Source organism: Cottoperca gobio, chromosome 7, assembly GCF_900634415.1.
Source record: "Cottoperca gobio chromosome 7, fCotGob3.1, whole genome shotgun sequence".
Classification (NCBI taxonomy): Eukaryota; Metazoa; Chordata; class Actinopteri; order Perciformes; family Bovichtidae; genus Cottoperca; species Cottoperca gobio.
Genome location: NC_041361.1, coordinates 15,314,611 through 15,336,188, shown reverse-complemented (window position 1 = coordinate 15,336,188; position 21,578 = coordinate 15,314,611). Strand labels below are relative to the sequence as shown.

At 41.6% G+C, this 21,578-nt stretch overlaps 3 protein-coding genes and 1 non-coding gene across 5 annotated transcripts in view; all 4 read left to right on the top strand.

The window, feature by feature from the left end:
- prkar2aa (protein kinase, cAMP-dependent, regulatory, type II, alpha A) overlaps positions 1-9,684 on the top strand; it is a 42,104-nt gene extending 32,420 nt beyond the window's left edge. For both annotated transcript variants that reach the window (XM_029434953.1, XM_029434952.1), the window contains exons 5-11: positions 1,735-1,841; positions 4,725-4,866; positions 5,406-5,507; positions 5,862-5,936; positions 6,062-6,127; positions 7,760-7,898; positions 8,818-9,684. In XM_029434953.1, the coding sequence (XP_029290813.1) occupies positions 1,735-1,841; positions 4,725-4,866; positions 5,406-5,507; positions 5,862-5,936; positions 6,062-6,127; positions 7,760-7,898; positions 8,818-8,942 (756 nt within the window). In that variant the 3' untranslated portion in view covers positions 8,943-9,684. The remainder of the gene's footprint in view (positions 1-1,734; positions 1,842-4,724; positions 4,867-5,405; positions 5,508-5,861; positions 5,937-6,061; positions 6,128-7,759; positions 7,899-8,817) is intronic.
- Positions 9,685-10,638: 954 nt separating this feature from the next.
- Positions 10,639-16,312, top strand: naa80 (N-alpha-acetyltransferase 80, NatH catalytic subunit). The gene is made up of 2 exons (XM_029434954.1): positions 10,639-10,773; positions 15,062-16,312. Coding segments are annotated over exons 1-2 (912 nt in total). The 5' UTR covers positions 10,639-10,771; the 3' UTR covers positions 15,972-16,312.
- On the top strand, positions 12,065-12,178 carry LOC115011468 (U5 spliceosomal RNA). The gene has a single exon (XR_003832586.1). It is a non-coding gene; the product is annotated as a U5 spliceosomal RNA (small nuclear RNA).
- hyal3 (hyaluronidase 3) lies at positions 13,025-21,155 on the top strand. Its single transcript, XM_029434951.1, is given in 9 exon segments — positions 13,025-13,439; positions 13,938-14,038; positions 17,600-17,893; positions 18,914-19,243; positions 19,245-19,350; positions 19,557-19,704; positions 20,425-20,551; positions 20,632-20,721; positions 20,808-21,155. Coding segments are annotated over 7 exon segments (1,347 nt in total). The 5' UTR covers positions 13,025-13,439; positions 13,938-14,038; positions 17,600-17,626; the 3' UTR covers positions 21,087-21,155.
- The last annotated feature ends 423 nt before the right edge of the window (positions 21,156-21,578 follow it).

Genomic DNA, 21,578 nt, shown 5'->3' with positions numbered 1-21,578 from the left:
TCCCGACTAGCTTTGGCGTTAACCCTGTCACTCTCCTGAGCTTCTGGTCAACACAACTCGGGAGCTCTGATTGGTTCTTGAACAGCTCTTGCATTTATTTTGTATCAGCCTGTAGCTCATACTGAACATTCACTGTTATATTCACATACCTGACTCCCTGCTCTCTCACCACACACACTGGAGCACTCTATTTTTCCACAGTATTTACATATCAGCTGTGTTTTGTCTTGTATGGTTTTGACTGAAGTCATGAAAGACATGGTATCTTTTTTCTGTACCATTCTTTCTCACCCGCAGCCGCCCAGCTGCATTTTCTCCAGTACTTGAGTTGTTTTTTTTTCTATTGGAGTTAGACTGGACATGCATAACTACATCTCTTAAAACAGCTAGGTCAACTTGACTTATGAAATGAACCCATACATCCAACTCTGACTGGTTGTGTTCTTATCAAGGGTTTTGTTGTTGCACTTTCAGGTACAGGGTTGGGGGAGGTTGCAGCCTAATATGAAGGAATGCACTTGTCCGTGTGATAGAAATTAGGTTCGGAAACTAGAGTCCAAATGTTAGTTTCAGTTAATTGCCCAGTCCCACCCTACAATATACTGTTTACGACGGCGCAGTGGTTCAGTAGACTACATTATATAGTAGGTGCTGCTAATATTTTGTCACTTCATCTACATATAAAAATAATTTAAACAATGTATAAAATACAAACTACACCAACAGCAAGGAAGAATTCTATATTTCAAAAGTAGTTTTAATAGCTACTGCTTTGGATTTCCTTCCAAAGAACGTGGGTTTCCCTTCTGGTCGCTCGTTGTGTAACTTCACTTTACTTCACACTTAGAAGCTCTTGGGGCAGATCAAATGATAAATGTGCACAAAAACATTTCAAGATATAAATACAGTTCACTACATGAACTGCAGAGAAAAGGGACAAAGAAGTACTTGTTCACATCACAGAATATGGAGCACCTTGCTAACCGTCTGGTTAGAGCGCATGCCATACAACCACGACGTCCCAGGTTTGATTCCGACCTCGGGACCTTTGTTGCATGTCGTACCCCTCTATCCACTCCCGTCTGCTTCTATGCTGTCATGTGTTTAATAAGTGGCGAAAAATGCATAACATATGGGCATGTTTACATTGTATCGTGAACCAATCCGCTTCATCGTCTTATTGCCTGGAAACCTAAAGTCATAGAAGCCCATGTTGCGATGTTTCATTATAGGCTTGATTTTTGTTGGAGTGGCAAAACTACTCCACTTTAACCCTCCTATGTTTAGGCATAAGAAGATTGTTTTGCCTGTTTTCCAAAAAGCAATTCCAAAAAGCAATATGTCGGTCTGATGTCGCTGTACTTGATTTATCCATGTTTGTTTTGGCTGAAATACATTTATATATTTGTTTCCTATTTCTGGTTCCATTGTGAACCATGTAGCACTTGGTATCTACTATGATACATCTATGACATTATGATGTACTCAAACCCCAGAGACAACAATATTTTCCTGAAATTGCATATTGTCGTGAAACATGGACAAAGTGTCCCCTCTTCTCTTTCTTGTATACTTTTCTCACACATTTTCTCTACGAGGATAAATGGCAGCACTCACATGAGCTAGATGCCATTTTGAGCTGCTATATGAACCCCACATACACATTTCCACTGTTGCTCCTTGTTGCTCCACGTCACCTGTGTATGACGTCCTTGCCTCTCTCCCCCAATCCAGGAGCAGTTCTCGGAGGTGCTGGACGCCATGTTTGAGTTGCGGGTTCAGACCAAGGATCACGTCATCGACCAGGGAGACGATGGAGACAACTTCTACGTCATAGAGAGGTAGGAGGCACACACTCGTGTCCGGTCATGAATGCCGGGTCAATTTGTTTGTTCGAGCTTAGATGACGGAAAGGCTCGACAGTTGCCGCAAAAAGTCTGACTAAGGCGAGAAAGATGTGCACATTTTGTGTGTTTTTGATACGCATGTATTTATTACACTGAATGACTAGACAACATTTAATCACAGGCATGTGAAGCCCTGTATAGTGGAGACTAGAGTCGTAGTGGAGTAAAAATATTAGAGACTTCTAAAACAAATATAACGCCATCAATTACAGCCTATAGAAATACCAGACAGTCGAATCTGACAGTGGCAATACAACATTGTTTTTATTTCTGGACTGTTGTATTTGAATGCAATAAATAATAGTGGAAGAATAATGTGGTGAACCACAAAGTCTTACAACAGTGCGGCCATTTTGCTGGTCTTTACAGTTGGACTTGTTTATGATTATATGCGTTTGTCTGTGCCCATGTATACAGTACCTATGACGGTTGTGCGTAATTTTCCTGCCATATTGCTAATGTAAACTGTTGCTGTGTACACAAGACTTACTGGACAGGTTTTGTTGCCCCGGGCTGGGATACAATGTTACGCAGCAGGAACATTAAAATGGGTCTCCTGATCATACTATAACACATTTTAGCTAGAAAACGTTCCATCACAAGTGTGCTTGTTGTGCAAAAAGAGGTTAAAACATTGTAGGTTTGAATGTAGAATGTATTATTTTTTAGTTAATGGAGGAAACTTCACTAAGTTTCCACGATGACCCCTGAGAGTCCACTGCACTGAGAGGAATTAATATTTCCTTGCTAGCCCCTTTTTTTACTATAACACGCCCCAACGATGGCTGTTTTGAAACCTCTGCCACCAAAGAGAGAACAGCCTGGCCTCTATTTATTCTTGGCATGGCACATATCAGTTCAGCACAGCGGTTTCGTTCCACTTGTTGTGTGCTATCGTTCCATCTGCATACACACTTTCTAACGGCGTGCTCCGTGCACAAGAGATGTGCGATGACCTTTTAAGAGCAGGGCGCCTGCCCGGTCATATACTATCCCAGGATTTTCCTTGGCCTGTAAAAGGCGTAGGTGGTAGCTAATGTCACCAGCAGGGTGGGGTGTGTAAGCATGGACTCACACAGAGATGGAGGGATAAACAGAAACGAAAAAGGAAAGCACGATGGAGTAACACGTTGTTTAAATGTTTCCCATTTTTATTACGGAACTCAACCAAAGGCAAACACAACCATAGGCAATAGCATTTCTGTTTATGTATCATAATGGCAGCCATCAATGTAAACAGACATATTGTCTAAAAATGGTAAATATCTGTGATTTTTCCTGAGCCATAAAAGGAGACTGAAAGTATAACAGTACACTCCAAGCTTCTAGCTGGCCTGTGTTTCAGTATGGGAGGGAACGCCCTTCACAAACAAACCTAAACAATCCGTGCTGAAGTCTTGAAGACAGGAAGTAACTGGAAATCACTCAGAAACCCCCAGGGACCAGGTCTGAATATATAATGGGAGGGATGACGTGTACGGCATTAAAAGGGTCATTGTGGCACTCTGATCTGATTGGCTGAATTGTGTTTACATCGGCTGTAACTTAACCACACAAGTTGTACATCCGTTAATGTTCCATCACAAAAAGACAACGCCCGAGGAGCATCCTTTGTCCTCCGGCCTCAGTGGTACACTTGAATGAATGACTTCAGAGTTGTCAGTATTACGAAGACTTAAAGTGGTTATTATGTAGAAGAAAGATTACTTTCTTCTACATCTGTCCTTCTTAGATCAAGCAGATTTATCGTGAATAATTTATTAATGTACTTTAGTCTCTTTAAAATAGTATGCCGATAGCTCTTTTTTAAACAACCTCTAGATTGTTTCGGTAGTCTGACACAAGTGATCGTCCCCATCGTCATAGTAAATCCAGTCAAACCAAGTTAATACTTAATACAGCAGCGACGAGGCTTTTAACCCCACTACGCAGCCAATGGGAGGACAGGCTACATTACAAAGTGACTGGTTAATCCTACCGATCAACAACGCTGCAAATTACCTTCTCCAGGTTTAATCCTCATACAGAGGGAGGGAGGGGAGGGGGGGAGGGGAGGCGGTGCTTCTCTGCTGAAGTATTACCGTCTGTCAGAAACATATACAACCATGACCATCATGTTGATGCTGTACAAGCAGACGTGCAACAATGTTCACAGAATTGCTCTCCCATCTTTACATTTTGTCGCAGTCGGGCACTTCCAAATGTATGAAACGCAGCTACTTGAATGGAAATATGCACACTATTTATACACACTAGTGCACCCACACAAACGCAGTCAATGATTTGCCCATCCAGTCTGCCAAACTAACACAGGGTGCTGCCCAGAGGCTACAGATAAGCTGCAATTAGATGTCTATTTGAACCAGTCAGTGGGTCAATAAACAAAACACTGATCACCTCTTTCGCTCAATTAAATAAATCAAAGTCATTCTAAGTTTCTTTTGGATTTATTTCCTTTTTTCCCGTTTGCTGTTTTAAAAAATGTGTCTGTTTCCCTAATTCTGTCTCTCTGTGTGTCTGTGTCTCTCTCTCTCTCTGTCTGTCTGTCTGTCTGTCTGTCTGTCTGTCTGTCTCTGTCTGTCTGTCTCTCTGTCTCTCTGTGTGTGTGTGTGTGTCTCTGTCTGTGTTTCTCTGTGTGTGTCTCTGTCTCTGTGTGTGTGTGTGTGTGTGTGTGTGTCTCTCTGTGTGTGTGTCTCTCTCTGTCTCTGTGTGTGTGTGTGTGTGTGTGTGTGTGTGTGTCTCTCTCTCTCTCTCTCTCTCTCTCTCTCGCTGTGTGTCTCTCTCTCCCCCCCTCTCTCTCTCCCTCTTTATCTCCAGGGGGCTGTATGACATAGTGGTAATGGGGAAAATAGTGGGTCAGTATAACAACAAGGGCAGCTTCGGGGAGCTGGCACTCATGTACAACACACCACGCGCCGCCACCATCGTCGCCACCCAGGACGGAGCGCTATGGGGCCTGGTAAGAACGTACAAATAGACCCACACACACACACACACACACACACACACACACACGCGCATCATATGTAGATGATGATGATTATAAAATACTGTAAGAAACTCACTTTTGTCATACTTGTTAATCTCTTGCCTTATTACGTGGAGGTTGTTTTCAACGTTTGTAATTCATAAATGATCCAATTTTCTAACTCGAGGTGTTTTCAGTTGGATTTCAACCAGTTTCTTATGTTGCTCTGTCGGTTCATTTTCTAACTGCAAGTGTCACATTTTGTAAATCTTGAAAGCTCCGTTTTAAACTCCCTCTAGTTGTCTCAAGGATTGCGTTGTGAGCAGGTTACATACAGTTACCAAATACAGTACATTGAGCTGTGATGCTCCGACATGTTAAGAATGGAGTCCTGTTATCTATGAATGGAGCCGGGCTCCGCTCTGAGGCTTCATGCTGCTGCAGCTCCTCCCTGTGGCCAAGCACAGTCACACACTCTGAGAGAATCAGCCTTCAGGAGGCGTTTGTTAACTCGTGTGTGCTTTCCCTAGGACCGCGCCACATTTCGTAGACTCATTCTGAAGAACAACGCCAAGAAGAGGAAGATGTACGAGACTTTCATCGAGTCCGTGCCCTTACTCAAATCACTGGAGGTGAGTTTAGCGGCCGTACGCTAGATAGAAAATCCTCTTACTGGGTCCAGCTGTTGGCTCCCTCCCTCCCCCTCTCCTTCACACACTGTTTTTCTGAGTCCCACTCCACACATCCAGCTAACAGCAAAACCTGTTTATGATGGAAAAAGTGTATATTTAGTTTAGAAGACAGCTATAAATGTACTTTCTTAGGCCACTTGTACAACACTTCCCCCGGTCACCCACCCTTTATTTACACCACCAAGCTTAACATGTAGCACAGTAGGACATAATGAAGAGACTGCATAGTCAACGGTTTCTCTTATTATTTCTCCTCTTGACCTCCCTGCCTCCCCCTCTTCTTCTTGTGTGCAGGTCACAGAGAGGATGAAGATAGTGGATGTATTAGGATCGAAGCAGTTCCCCGAGGGTGAGCGCATCATCGCACAGGTAAGACACAGACATAGCTGATGTGGTTTTCATACAGCTGTGAACTGTAAAGGATTTCAACATCAGATACATTACATAACTCATTTTAAATGTATTTATAAGTTGTCTGTTTTCTGTTTCCTCAGGGAGACAAGGCTGACTGCTTCTATATAGTAGAATCTGGGGAGGTCAAGATCATGATGAAGAGTAAAGTAAGATACCCCTCTTCACCTTCCTCATTTCTCTATTTCACCACTCTGCCTCAGGGTTATCGTAAACTAAAACAGAAATTTAAGCAAATAACCAGTGACATGTATTGTCGTAAACTGATACTAAATAAAAATGTAGAAAAATGAGCGTACATTTTATTTCAGCTTTACAGCTAAAATGTATCACTACCGAGAAGAGGACACAGCATGAATTTCTGTCGACTCTTGTGACATTGAGACACAGAAATTGTATTTTGCATGTGTATATATAGCAGGGGTCACCAACCTTTTTGATACTGAGAGCTACTTTAAGGGTACTGAATAATACGAAGGGCGACTTGTTTGATACAAACTTCCTGAATAACATAATTCGCCTTTAATGATAATATTATTATCATTAATAATAATAATCATAATAAATATTCATATATGTGAAGAGACTATCTGATCACCGTTAATGATAATTATTCTTCACAATGATTATTAACAATGATTTATGGTAGGAAACAGATACATTTAAACAAGCAACATTATTTATTTATGCTCTCAATCTATTTCAACATTTGAAAGTCATCACATCTCTGATATCTTTGTAAATATCTGTATTGACAGTTTTGTATGAATGAGCACATTTGAAGCAGTTATATTTTAGTATCACTTCTGTAACAGTTTATAGGAAATCTTTAACTGTCACATCTTCAGATCATATCCTGTTTGTACAAACACTAACTTTGTAACATCAGAGAGAGTGGAGATCACATCGGAACCTTTCTTCTAGTCTTAGAACAATGTTTTCAATAACATTATTGCACCTTTCAAGACCTCTCCGTCCGGAAAGGCTTTCTTGTACTTCATTAAAAATGTGCAGCTCTAAATTAAGCTTCCGTTGCTTTTTGTGACTTGTTGACCGGCCTCGTGAAAAGAGATGCTGCTGCCCAAAGCTTTAACTCTCGGCTTGTTCTGCCCGCAGTGCTGCCAGGTGGGTAGGTAGGTAGGTAGTTAGTTAGTTAGGTAGTTAGTTAGTTGGTTAGTTAGCATGGTAGCTTCTGTGACACATACCGAAGTGTCTCCACATTGTGCCGCTTTGCCGTCGCCCCGCAAATGAGACATACACACTTTTCTTTCACTGTTGTAAAAGATAATTCTTCCTCCCAATCATTGTGAAAATAGTTAGTTTTCCTTCGCTTTTCTGCCATGTTTAGCGTAAAAAACGCACCTAGCGCCCCACCGTAGCTGCTCCCGCTAGATTGTCTCAGCGAAAATGGAAATGGAGATTTAGCTTGCGCAGGCTCAGAGTTCATATACATAAAACATTTTTGTTTTTTAAATTCTATATTCAATATTATCATTTTAAAATAAAGAATAATTCAAGTGTCAATTAAATACACATTTTAGACAGAGCTCCATGGTGACTATATATATATATATATATATATATATATATATATAGTATAGTATGTATTTTTTTTTTATATATTTTTTTTTAGATATATTTTTTTATATATATTAAAAGTGTTTCCTGGTTTTGCCTGACAACAGCGGGGATTAAAGATTCTTCTCGCTGGAGGGGGGGAAGAAAAACAAAGAGGAGCCCAGTGGTTCCTAACCTTTAATCCTCTCCTCTCTTCCCCACAGACGAAGGCGGACCATGCAGACAATGTGGAGGTGGAGCTAACGCGCTGTAGCAGGGGTCATTACTTTGGGGAGCTTGCCTTGGTCACCAACAAACCCCGGGCCGCCTCAGTCTACGCTGTGGGCAATGTCAAGTGTGTGGGTAAGATGAAATACACTCGATGCTAATTCTGCTCACAAGAACAGTCATGTAGTCAGATGTGTAGCTTTGTTTCAACATTAGATTTCCACCAATGTTTGACAATGTGAAACATTGTATGTGATTTATAATCAAGTTTGTTCAATATGTTGCTTTCAGCCCAATTATTCTCAAGTTCTTTATGAAGCTACAATTTAAAAGATTCATTAAATTTACAACCAGTATGCCATGGGATATCAAGCGGCATTTTGTGTTTGTCTCCATCTCGTCTGTCATCACCTTGTAATTTATTGTTGAGTGAAAGGCCGTTCAGTGGGTGCACTAATTCAGGCAGTGGACTTTTCAAAATGAACTCGGGATTTTTAATAAACAGCTGCTCTTGTTTTCCTGTCACCTATGTTTCTGCTGTGAAATGTGCTGAATGCTAATTGTACCGCTTTTATTAGTTTATTTACACATGGTTATTTTTTTCACAGTCGATGTCGTGTCTGTCGCTTCTTTGTGTGCCCCTATTTTTCTCCCCTTCAATATTAGCCACACACACACACACTGTCAGTACACACACACCTAGCTGTGTGTCTTGACCTGTGCTTTCTGTTTAGTGTACTAACAGTACAACAGCAGAGAACAATTTCACTCAACCGTGCTGCAGCTACATACTGTCTGTTGTGCTCTTGTCATTCCCCCTGTTCTGTTGCGGCTGCATAAGATAAGCAGGACTTTAAGGGTCCTCTGGGGCCCAGAAATGTCTTTCTACCTGTATCTGACAAATGTCAAAGCACAAATGAAAACAATCTGCTTAAGTTGTTATTTTTTGAAGATGTTATCTCAAAAGACAACTGAGCTGGGCTGCGTTTTATCAACCAAGATGGCTCTGGAGACACAGACGCACCTAACCTCTCTCTCTTCCGTCTGTGCGCAGTAATAGATGTGCAGGCGTTTGAGCGCCTCCTGGGTTCCTGTAAGGAGATCATGAAGAGGAACATCTCCCACTACGAGGAACAGCTGGTGGCCCTGTTCGGCTCCAGCATGGACCTGAGAGACTGAGCCTCCCACACCACCCTCTGTGCCTTCTATTACACGCACACACACGCACACACACATATCATGCAGTGGTTATACAGACTCGTAATAAGCTTTACACAGGGCTTACAAACACATGAGAAACACACACTTACGCACACACGCAGGGGTACAGATACATAAACACATAGGCAACCACACTTGCAAAAACGGACACATTGTGGTAAAATGGAGACAAAAAACTTTTAAAATCTCTGAAAAGGAAAATGAACTAAAATGCAAAAAAAAAGAGAGAAAAGTTTAAAGAAGACAGATAAGTTTTAGAAACGTTTTATGAAGATAAGAAACAGAAGCTTTGATAAAATATTATTTAAATAAAAAAAAGTGTTTCCTCTTTGGGAGGCCGGGGTGCAGAACTTTGTGAGCGCACTCCATTGCTTCCTCTACTGTTGTTGATTGAGTTGAGTTAGTGCTGGTGATTATTGCAGTACCACAGAAGAAGCAGTGAAAACAATAAAAACCCTATGTTTTCTGGGCCATTGTTATTCTCTCATTGACACCACACTTCATTGTATTGAATTAATTATTAATGTATTGTTATTATATATTCATTTATTATTTTGTTGTTTTATTTTGACCAATTCTGATAAAATTCACCATCCATCTCTGACAAAATGTAAAAACTGAAAAAAGAATTCTAACAAAAACATTAGTGCTTATTTCTCCTTGATTATCCTTGAATAAGTTGTCCTGGATAAAGAAAAATGAAAAAAATAAAGCAAACATTTTGTTAAAGATCTTGCCTCTTTGTTGAATTTCTACTTATTTTGATGACTCGGCTATGTACTTTACACTCGCATGCAATTGGGATGTACAAAACAACACATTTATTGCCTTGCAGTAAAGCACATAACTCACTATTTGGTGACTGAACTCAGTGATAATTGCAACGCGACAGTTTTTCTGGTGCCATGAAGAAAATATCCTGTTAAGTGTGTTTCAGGCAGTGTTGGAGAGGGTCTATTTACACAACTGCACTGCTTTGTTAATGCAGTTTCATTTTGAGCATGTCCTTCTAATCTTTCAGACTTTCTAAGGCCACTTATATCGTTAGGGGGCTTTACAATCTGTACAGGAAGAAACCTCAGGAGGAATCCTTCTCTACATCTGTCCGTCTCTAAGGACTGTACAATAGATGTCGTGTGTACAGAATTTACCAACATAATAAAATTACATTATAGACAATCCATATGTCAAAAGTGGATCCAGGAGGATGTCGAGCAGCTTCCAGGTGTCACCAAACCGATTTAAGCCTGAGCCAAACACACAAGAAGCAAAACTGAAGCACATCATTCACACAGATGGGAGAATGAAACAAGCACATAGAGAAAGACGAGAAGAGGCTGTAGTTACTGTTATAAATGCAGCTACACAAGTGAGTCACATTCAGATCAACGCCAATAGAGCAGTATGTTTTAGCTTTAACAGAAATCTGATAATTATCATGTTTTGTAAATATGTAACACTTAACCTCATTACAATAAATGGTGCAGGATGTGTAATTTGTTCTATAGTACCAGTAACAGGTTGTTAGCATCTTATGTAATAACACTCCCATCCGCAGGGTGGCACACATGACGGCTTAGACCAGTGAGAAACTCAGCAACAACATTTCCTCCTGTTACACAAGAGGCAGGATTGACTGTTAGGAACTGACCGTGGAGCAGTTATCCTGGACGGTTATCAGCCGCGTTTGTCCCGCGTTGCAAGAATTAAAACCGATCCCAGATCAGCTGTGCTGAAACACCTGAACACAGGAGGGCGAGCACCGGAGACGAGCCGTGATACTCAAGATGTAGGTAACGTTACTGTGTAGTGAGAAACAAAACAAGAATCTAGCATTGTGTTCGCTAACGAACAATAAACATGTGGTTCCCCCTAATGTCTAACGAATGTCCCTGCACTGCATGTACTTCTACAGCTGAAAGTAAGCTAGCGAGCTAGCGAGCATGTGGCACTGACTTCCAACTGTCAGTTTGTAGTCGTACCTTACATGGAAGTGGATGACAAGAAGGGAACAGCACTAATGGTTTACAATCTGTGTCCAAAACATATTTTTATTTTCTTGCCAACGCAAGCCCACATATCAAGTCGTTACATATCTCAAATGGGAGATTTGACTCTTTATTTCCCACATAAACTTTTTGTTTTAATTAGTTTTTACTTTAGGGCACGCACACAGAACTGCTCATCTTGAGGCTACAATATTGTGTTTTCTAAGCGTATTATAGTTTATATAAAATACGACATGTGTGTGTCTTACTCACTTTAGTGTATCAGATTCTTTTTTTGTGTCCACAGGACTAAAGTGCGCTTGCTTTACTATTAAACGTATTTGCGAAACAAAGATGCTTACAGTACGTTAACTATGAGAGAGGTTACAAAGATTTGCTCGATCAAGAGCAAAACTGACAAATGACCTCCCGTCTGTAGAAATGTAGCCGACTACAAAACATCTTTATACTGATTCAAATGTAATCAATTCAGAATATGCGGTCACTGCGTTGAAAGAAAAATACACCATGTTACGAAGAAATAAATGCGTTAATGTTTCAATGAGACATATTATTTAAAAAAAAAAAAATGTTCACTAAGGCGAAACCATAGGGGCGGAATGGTACTACTCTCTTGATTCATTTAGTCTTTGGAGTGCGTAACGCAGGTTGCATGCGCTGGAACATTTTTAGCACATAACTGTGAAAAGTAGCGCTATTCTTGCGGTGTAAAAACTTCACATTGTGGCTTAGTTCAAATTTCACCCAATAATTATTTTTTATTGACAAAAAAATAGCAATTTAACTGAAGAAAACGTGTTTTAAAAGTAGAGGCGTGGCTGTGGTCGCCATGTTCCCATAATGCATAGCGTGCAATTGCTGTAGAGATGTAGAGACTATTTACACTTATTTACACTTACACTTACACATATTTCATTAAAAAATATTACGGTGTTGTTAGCAGACAGTACAAGCACGTTCTTTTCGGTCGATACAAATTAATTGTTCTGAAATGTCAAACGTGTATCCACACCGTGACAGATAAAGCTAAGGCGGCGAATAGGGTCCGGCACTCGCCCGTGTGTAGTCAGTACACTCTTGTTTCTCTTCAGAGCGCATAAATCTTTCGCCTTTTACTAAAGATTTCCGTGGAGAGGAACACTAAGAGTATCAACTAATTTTTTGATGCCCTGCGTATGTGGGGCTTCCTAAATTGTCAAAAAGAAAAAATACAGAAAGATATCTGAGTATAGGATCCTCAGTTCTGTATCTGTTGATTTCTGTGTCCTAGTCAGGTAGAACTCACACAATATGTATCAAATGAATGAAGTTACTGACATACACGTTATTGTTATTGCTATAGTCAAACTCTGAACTTTAATTCACATTTTCATTCCAAGTGATAATCATATCTGACTTTTTAAATCAGAAAAGCTTAAACATACATGTATCCTTGAAAAACGACATTATCCTGTACAACCCTGCAAACCGTGTGAGAAGCTAAATGTCGGCATAACAACATGGGCAGGAAAGACAAACAGAAAACACGTTAAATTGGAAAATACCACAATATTAAAGAACCTTTTTTTCATGCACTAAATGATGCAATAATAAAATAACTTATGTAACATGTAGTTTTTCTTGCTGCCCTGTGAGGGAGTCAGTGCCTTGTTCAAGTGCCCTGAAGTACAACGGGAGCTCAAAAGGCCTTTTGAACTGTAGCCATAATGACATGTCAGATGTGTGAATACAGATGGCTGAATGCCATTTAGCTGCTCGCTTACAGCGACACTTGGACACAAGTGGAGACAGTAGTCAGGGAATAGGGGGCCGATGCAGAGCGAAGTGAGCGAGTAGGGGTGTATGGTTGGACTATGGCCTGGATGTAGGAAGTACCTGATCCATTCACAGCACGGTAGGCCAGCACTGCCTGTCTGTGTCTTGTCTGTGTCTTGAAGCAGATTTGGCAGCTGCTGGTAACCAGTGAAGGGAGCGGAGGAGCGGTGCATTGTGGGAAAACTTGGGTAGGTTACAAACCAGTCGGGCTGCTGCATTCTGGATGAGCTGTAGAGGTCAGATGGCACATGCAGGCAGTCCTGCCAGGAGGGAGTTGCAGTAGTCAAGGCGAGCGATGATAAGAACCTGCGTTGCCTTCTGAGTCAGTAGGGGACGTATCCTCCTGATGTTGTACAGAGTGTGTCTGCAGGAGCGGGATGTTGCTGGCACTGAAAGACAGTTGGTCGTCCAGTGTCACACTCAGATTCCTTGCTGTCCGAGTCGGGGAAACAACCGAGGTGCCAATGTCATCATCTTCTGTGTGATTATCAGTCAACTGACAGTTTCCTGTGGCAATCTTTCTAACATCCTTTTTTTTGTAACTGTTGTGAAAATGTGAAATTGCGTTGAGTAGGCAGGACTGGGTTCATTGCTGTGTGACAGTCAGGCAGGCGTTGGGCTTTATCTCTTGGTGAGTTGGTATTCTTTAGTTGTTGGTGTTTTATTTCTTTGTTTCTGCAATACTACGCAGGCTATTTGGACCACAGCACTTTTTATCAACATTTTAGATTTGCATTGTTTCTTTTTTGAACATTTACTGAAAATAGAGAAACTTTAACAGCTTTAAGATGAACTCAACTCTGTGCTTCTGCTTCGTTAAGATTATTCTAAGGCCTAAAAGAGTTTGAGACTCTCATTAATTGTACTCGTAAATCCAGTTATTGACGCCATAGCGATCTATGATAGCATTATCTGTCACAGCATAATGATATGACATGAGATTATCAGGTTTGTTTTTTGTACTAAAATCAGGAAGATAATAGAAAACAGATTTGTCTGAATAGTTTGCAAAAAAGAAATGCAACGTAAACCAGTATACTTTATGGATGTCTTTACTGCATTGCAGTTCAGCCTTCTCAGGAAACTGTGCGATAAGATGTGTTAGATAAAAGTCTACTTCCCCGTTCAGACTGATGAGACCGAATGGCAGCGTTCAAACAATAAATGCACACAAAGATCTGCAGGAGATATCAGCTGAAAAACATTCATCTCAAGTACATATACAAAGAGGTGAGGGAAATGGTATATGTAAGTCTCAGGATTTGATGTTCATCACTCTTGTATTATAAAGGTTTTTTAGCGTCATTTTCATCCTTTTCTAAATACTAGACATCATCTTTCCATTTACAGTTAAAACAGCGGTTCATCATAGAGTTACAGGAAAGCAATACGGAAAATGACCATTTCTATTAATAAATCTGGTGATTGCAGGACATCCCAGGCTCAGCTCTTCTGTCTCAGTCAGCTTACTGTTTGTTTGCTCAAAGGGCACTTTCATGGTGCATGGTAAATGTTGCCAAGATGCCTAAAATGTTTATTAATATAATGTATTTTTCAAAGTAATGATTAATTGTACTTAATTAATTAATTAATTAAAATAATCGCACAGAAAGTCCTCAAAGGGTTCTTTTTAGATTAGTTGAGTGACAGAAAGTTACTTTGCAACTATTTTGATAATTGATTAATCATTTAAGTCATTTTTGGTAATATGTTTTGGCATTTTACGTACCAAATTAATAAGAAAAATAAATAAATCTTTAGATTAATCTATAATGAAATTAATAGTCAGTTGCAGCCCTACTTAAGAGCATGGTTTTATGACTGAATGTCGCTCTGCAGTCACACCAGACCTGCGTGGAGATGAATGTGTGTATCCTCTGTATCTACCAATTAAGTGTCCATGAGCAAGGCACACAACCCCCCAACACTGTGGCAATCTGTTACAGAAACAGGAGGGCCGTGAAGGTTGCAGTGGAAACGGGGAGCGCAGACAGAGATTAGAGGGAGATCAACACTCTAGTTTTATCCTCCTGCATGTGTCTCCTGATCCAAAACATCTGGTTTCTCCGTCAGATTTGTTAAAGAATCTTTGATCAACAGACTACCTGCTGTGTAACACACACTGTGACCTGATCACACATTTGAGGAACTGCATGTTGAAAACATTTGCTAACATCTGTGTTGTCTAACATTTGACACTTAGCCGTAGGAGTTGAATGAAGACTGACTTTAGTTAAACCCTGATCACCACAGGTCTGAACCATTAACATCAACCAATTCGAAGAGCGGCGGTGAGCTGAGCGTTGACCCGCGCCCCATCTCAACATCAGACTGTCCGACGCAATATGTTGGGAAAGTCTGCGAGATCTCAACGCTGGATGGAAAAGTTAAAGAGACGCTGCACACTGAGCGACCAGAGAAGATCCGTTCGGTTCCGATCCACCTGCGTCCGGACCTGCTGGCTGCCTGCGCAGACCTGGTCAACTCTGAGTGGCAGAGGAGCCAGGCCGCCCGGGTTCACTCCCTCCAGAAGTCCTCTGCACAATTCCCCATCTGCCTGGTTCTCCTGCAGGGCCACAGAGAGACAGAGCGGCTGCTCGGCCACGCCCGGGTGTCTCAGGTCGTAGGTCACAGCACCAGCCTGTTCGTGGAGTCGGTGGTGGTGTCCAAGGCGGAGCGAGGGAGGGGCTACGGCCGGACTCTGATGGAGGAGACTGAGCGATACGCCAGAAGCAGAGGGTTCAAGCGCCTGTACCTGACAACCCACGATAAGCAGCACTTCTACGCCCACCTGGGCTACGTGCTGTCGATGCCGGTGCAGAACGCAGGAGCCATGACGACGTTTGTTCCCATGGAGACGCTTTTGAGGTTCTCCAGATTACCGAGTGAAGAGGCGAACACACAGGAGCAAACACAGACAAAGATGGATGCTCAAGTACCACAAGGAGGTGCTTGTGTTGTGGGGTCACCTCCACCTTCTACTTTACCTCCTCCTCCACCATGTCCTCTTTTCACCCCTCCTCCTCCTCCACCTCCTTCTATTCCTCTTGCTCCTCCTCCACCTCCTCAGTCTGCAGGGCAGCTTGTAGTTCAGACTCTGACTGAAACTCCCTACAGAGACGCCAAAGGAGTTCCCATCTATTGGATGCACAAAGACATTTGAGGAACACACAATCAGATACACTTGGCAACACATTCCCTCACATTAATGCACACAGTTAGTGTATATGTGCTCACATCGAGACAGAAACATACGTGCAGACTTATAAAACACACGCACCATTAGCGGTGTCTCAGACTCAGAAAACAAGTAATGGAGAAAATACAGGGTGTGGAAAACTTCAGAGACAGAAATGTTTAAATAGATACCAAAGATATACACAAAACACTCATTTACACACTCATTCACTGCTATTACACATTCACACACACTCTATAAAGGAGTTTCTCGGGCTGGAACACAGAGACTAAAACACAAATTACAGAAGCAAACACTTTCTTTTTTTTTAAAAAGCATTATGAACCTTTTAAATGTTGTTATCTTCATCATCAAGTCAAGACGAAGAAGATGCTTGTTTTCACTTCCAAATAACTGGTTTATAAAATGCACATTAAAGAGGACATATTATTTGTCCTCTTTAACTGTCAGTTTTCTGTGGTCAGAAAATATGGGATTAAAAAAAGACATTCAGATTTGTCTCCCCTTCCTATGTGTCATGGGTTAGAATACACCCCGTCTATGTTTCTGCACCAACGGCGTGAGAACTACCATTGTAATCTTTGCACACTGGACTTTTTCCGGACGGGGGCTTAAAGAGAAAAATAATGTCATTTTTTTTACATTAAAGCATGTAAACATACGTTCTAGTAGAAAATCCAAAATTTGAAAGTTAATTCAAATATGAATCTGAAAATGAACATAATATGTGTCGATCCTGGGCTCGGTGTTTCCCTGTATATCTGCAATGAAGCAGTGAGTGTGATATAAATAGTGGCCAACACTATAATAATAAAACCATGGTTGTAAAACAAGTGGAACTTTTCTTAAATACTTTAGTACATTTAAGAAGTGTTCCCCCCCATACAAAACTGTTGTTATAAAGAGACACTAGAAGGCTGTTTTAATATCAATCTGCTGAGGCGGGACAGCTTCTCTGTGCTCACCTTAAATCTCAGTTTGACACGTTCACATACAACTAGTTTGGAAATTGTAGTCCAGAAGGCACCTTCCAGAAGTGTGCTGCGTAAACTGGAAGCCACCAGGTCACATAAACTGAGAGTTGAATTTTCTGTGAAGTAGGAGACATCTTGTGTGGGTATGAACAATATTTGTATATTCATAGAGGAGAAAGAGAAGGAGTAAATGTCTTTTTAAGAATGTTTAACTACTTAATTGAGCTCTTAATTGTTCTCTTGAGGGAATCTTTTGAAAAAGCTGTTATGTAAGTAATTAAAACATATTTTGGCTCATCCAAACCACTTACATTAGTGTTGCTCTTTATATCTGCTGCTGCTGAAATGATGTCAATGTTGAATGTGCCTTGTTGAACTGAAGCCTTATTAAAAAAGACTTGTTTTGTATTGAAACTGATGCATCATATAACTCATCCAAACTTCTGGAAATAAAGAGAGTTATTAACATATTCCTTTGTCTTTATTTTTCTATGTTTTTACCTGTCAGGGTTTAATAATCCTCACACGTATCTCACTGCACACAACTGCTCTTAGTCTATCCCAATGCAGAAAGTTCCTCCTCAATAAATCTCACCACCAACCTCTCTCTCCTGTCAGGAAGGACACGTCAGTGGGTGAGCAGCCATGCTGTTCTCTCACCTCCCTCTCCCCTTCCTCCTCCCCTTTCTCTCTCCCCTCCCCTGCATCTCTCTGTCACCAACCTCCCCCCATGGAGTTGTCCTCCCCCTGCACCCACCCCCTGCTGCAGCGGCCGGTCCGATCCTGCAGGAGCGGCCCTTCGTTGTGGTGTGGAACATGCCCACGGCACGGTGTCACGAACTTTACAACATCCACCTGGACCTGAGCGACTTCGATATTGTGGAGAACCGACAGCAGCTCTTCCAGGGACAGGTGACTGACCTCAGGGGGGAGTACGGTGGCACCAATGGGATCTGATACTTTACTGTAAATATATTTTAATGTTTTTATTATACTATGTTTAAAAAAACGTGTTATTTAAGGTTTACAAATTGGCCACATTATATATGTTATAAGCACATATGTTTTAAAAGAGAAAAGCAACACATTTGAAATGCTTCTGGCTCTTCACTGATGCTCGGTAGATTGGTACCAGTGATGTTCAGTTTTATTCACTCGCTGCAGAGCCCTCCTTTTCCTGGGCCGTGCACATCCCATGCCTGTTTGTAATCTTTCCAGTCAGGAGGATTTCTATTGCTCCTCTGTACAAGTTAACAATAACTTGGCAGGGGGAATTTTGCCTTCTTTAGTTTCCTTAAAACATTTTTTTTTTGCTTTTTTTCATCAGGATGGAGATGTGAGGTGACCATGTCCGGTTGTTTGTGATGCACAAACTGTTCACTTGCTCCACTTCAGCTCCATTGATGTACACAGGGTTGTGTGTCTTTTTTCAAAAATCCACAATCAGCTCTTTGGTGTTACTGACATGGAGCAGTAGCTTATTCACCTCTCTGCAAGATTGTTGATTTCCTCTCTATATGAAGTATCATCGTTGTTTGTCGCCGGCCTATGATAATGGTGTCGTCCGCAAATGGGGGAGATTGTGTTGAATGCTAAACTGAAATCAACAAACTGCATTCTGATGTAGGTGTTGTTACTTAGCAGTGGAGACGGCATCCTGTGTGGATCTGTTGGCTCTGTATGCAAACAGCTGAGAGTCCAGGCTGGTTGGGATGTTGTTTTTGATGTGCTGGAGAACCAGTTTCTCAAAGCACTTCATGCCGAATAAAGTTTCCTGTTGCTATTAGAAAGAGGGTTGGTGAGGCGGCTGAGACTGAAACAGTAGGCTAAATGTGCCAAAAAACAAAACATCAAGCTAAAAGAGGCTAAATGAATATGTAGAGCTGCAGAGTTTGTGTGGCCTAATCATTTCTAAATGTTTACATTTTCCAGAAAATGACTATCTTCTACCGTGACCGCTTGGGGAAATATCCATACCTCTCCCGAGACGGCAGCAAGGTAAACGGAGGGATACCGCAGCTCAGCGACCTCTCAGCTCACCTTTCCCTTGCGCTGATGCAGATGTCCGGCTCACTGCAGCCAAACTTCACCGGTTTGGCCGTTATCGACTGGGAAGAGTGGCGGCCATTGTGGGAGAGAAACTTTGGAACCAAGATGGAGTACCAGAGGCAGTCCAAGCTGCTGGTGAGACAGGAGAGACCGGATTTGTCAGAAAGGGCCACGACATTAATGGCGAGGCAAACGTTTGAGGACAGCGCTCGGAAGGTTCATGGAGGAGACGCTGCGGTTGGCGGGCAGAGATCGCCCCAAAGGACTCTGGGGGTTTTATGGTTTCCCTGCCTGCTTTAATAATCAGAAGAGAAAGACAGGTAGGACAAACATGAACAATGTGTTGAGCATTTTGGTTAATGGGTTGTGACCTCCTTTTTATATACATATCTCTTTTTTTTATATAAGTTTAAATAAAAAATAATGTTTTGAACAGATTATACAATTATCTTTTGTTGAATATGAAGTTTAAAAGTGATGATAAAAACTGAACATGTGTCTTTTCTTGTTTCATTTGTGTGACTAGATGAAAACTACACAGGACGCTGCCACGGGGGGACCAAAAAGCAGAACGACCGACTGTCCTGGCTCTGGCGTCAGTCCACCGCTCTCTATCCCAGCATCTACCTGCCACAAAGGCTGGCAGGATCCACGGATGCAGCTCTGATGGTCAGGTACAGAGAACCGAGAAACATGAAGAAATGTTCACCCACATCGCACCGCTTCAGCCGTAAAATAGCCTTCCAAACCTCTATAAAAAAATGTTGAAGTTAAGGGTTAAAGGGACAGTTCATCCCAAAATAAAAAGGATATTTCCCCTCATACCTGCAGTGCTAATTATCAGTATAGATTGTTTTGGTGTGAGTTGCGGAGTTTTGGAGGAACCGGCCGTAGTATAATGGAAGTAGATGACACTCGGTTTGTGGTGCTCAAAGCGGCAGAAATCACGACCCGGTAACTCAAGATAATCCGCAGACCTTGTTGTGAGTAGTAGGAACTATTTTCTGAACTACACCCCCCCCCAAACATATCACCTCTCAGAAGGAAGCGTAGATCTTCTCACGGACGAGAGGCTTGTGCTCACTCGTCGGAGGGTGTAGAAAGAAAATAGTTCCTACATAAAACTGCTCACAACAAGGTATGCGGATTATCTTGAGTATCCGTGTCATGATTTCTGGAAAGAGACATTGCTGTTGTGTTTTTTTGCGTTTTGAGCACCACAATCTAGTTCCATTATATACGACATCGCTATGGCCGATGTCTCCAAGACTTACACCAAAAGAGTCTATAAATATAGATAACACGAAAGGTAAGAGAAAGAATATGTGTATTTTGATTTTGGAGTGGACTGTCCCTTTTAAAGGAGTTACTGATGGAGGTTCTTCTTCACTCAGACACAGACTGCTGGAGGCTTTGAGGGTGGCGTCAGTTTGGCGCCATGGCAACAATACCGATCATGCTACACCAGTCCTTCCCTACGCCAGGATAGCATTCGCACACACTCTCACTTTTCTTAACAAGGTGGGATTTGTTGCAACTCATTAAAAAACATACACACAAATGCAAACACATACCAACTGTGAGTGTTTGTGTGTGTGCAGACGGACCTGGTGCACACATTGGGGGAGAGTGCGGCGCTGGGAGCTGCTGGAGTGGTGTTGTGGGGAGAGCTGAAGTTTGCCAAATCCAAGGTATGTAATGTTTTTGAGAAAGTTATTATGTGTGTGTGTGTGTGTGCGTGTGTGTGTCACCCTGTCTCCTTTCTCCCTCTCTCCAGCATCAGTGCATCCTTCTCAGGGACTACGTACACACCGTCTTGGGTCCCTTCGTCCAGTCGCTGAGGTCGGACACGAAGCACTGCAGCCTCCAACTTTGCAACGGCAATGGACGCTGCGCCAGGAGACGCCCCAGCTCTAGTCACATGGTCTCCTCAGGTCCAGCTATGACCTTTGATCCTAATGAAATCCACCTCCTCACTGACTCCTCCAGTGGCAAACCTTTTAACAACCACTTCATGTGTCAGTGCTACAGGACCGGGCGGGAGTGTCAAGAGTAGGACGAAAACAGACAGAAGAGCAAGTAACCCCAACTCTGCTATCAAGGTGGCCGTCAGTAATGTCAAAATAAATTGAAACAAATAAATATGTGAATTGGGTTTATTTGTTTATTTTAAAAGGATGAATTTCACATAAAACATCTATAATACAAAAATCTACATGATAATCAGATTTTAAATATATCTCCCCTGAAGTGCAGATATTTAAGAGTTTAACTTTAGAATATATTTATTTATTACGTAGACATTCTCCGTCAGCACATATGTTTAGTCATTTTCATTTACATTTTGTTACTGGAAGCATTTTCTAAGCTGTGGAAACAAACCAGAGGACATCAAATCTGAGTGAAAATTTACTTTTTGTCACTTGTGTGTTGTTTCACATGTTACTTTCTTCAGTGATGCTCAATGTCTGACTGACAACACAAACTAGAAACATGCATTGTTTGACACAATGCATATTATGCAATGTTTACCACATGCTTCCTTCAT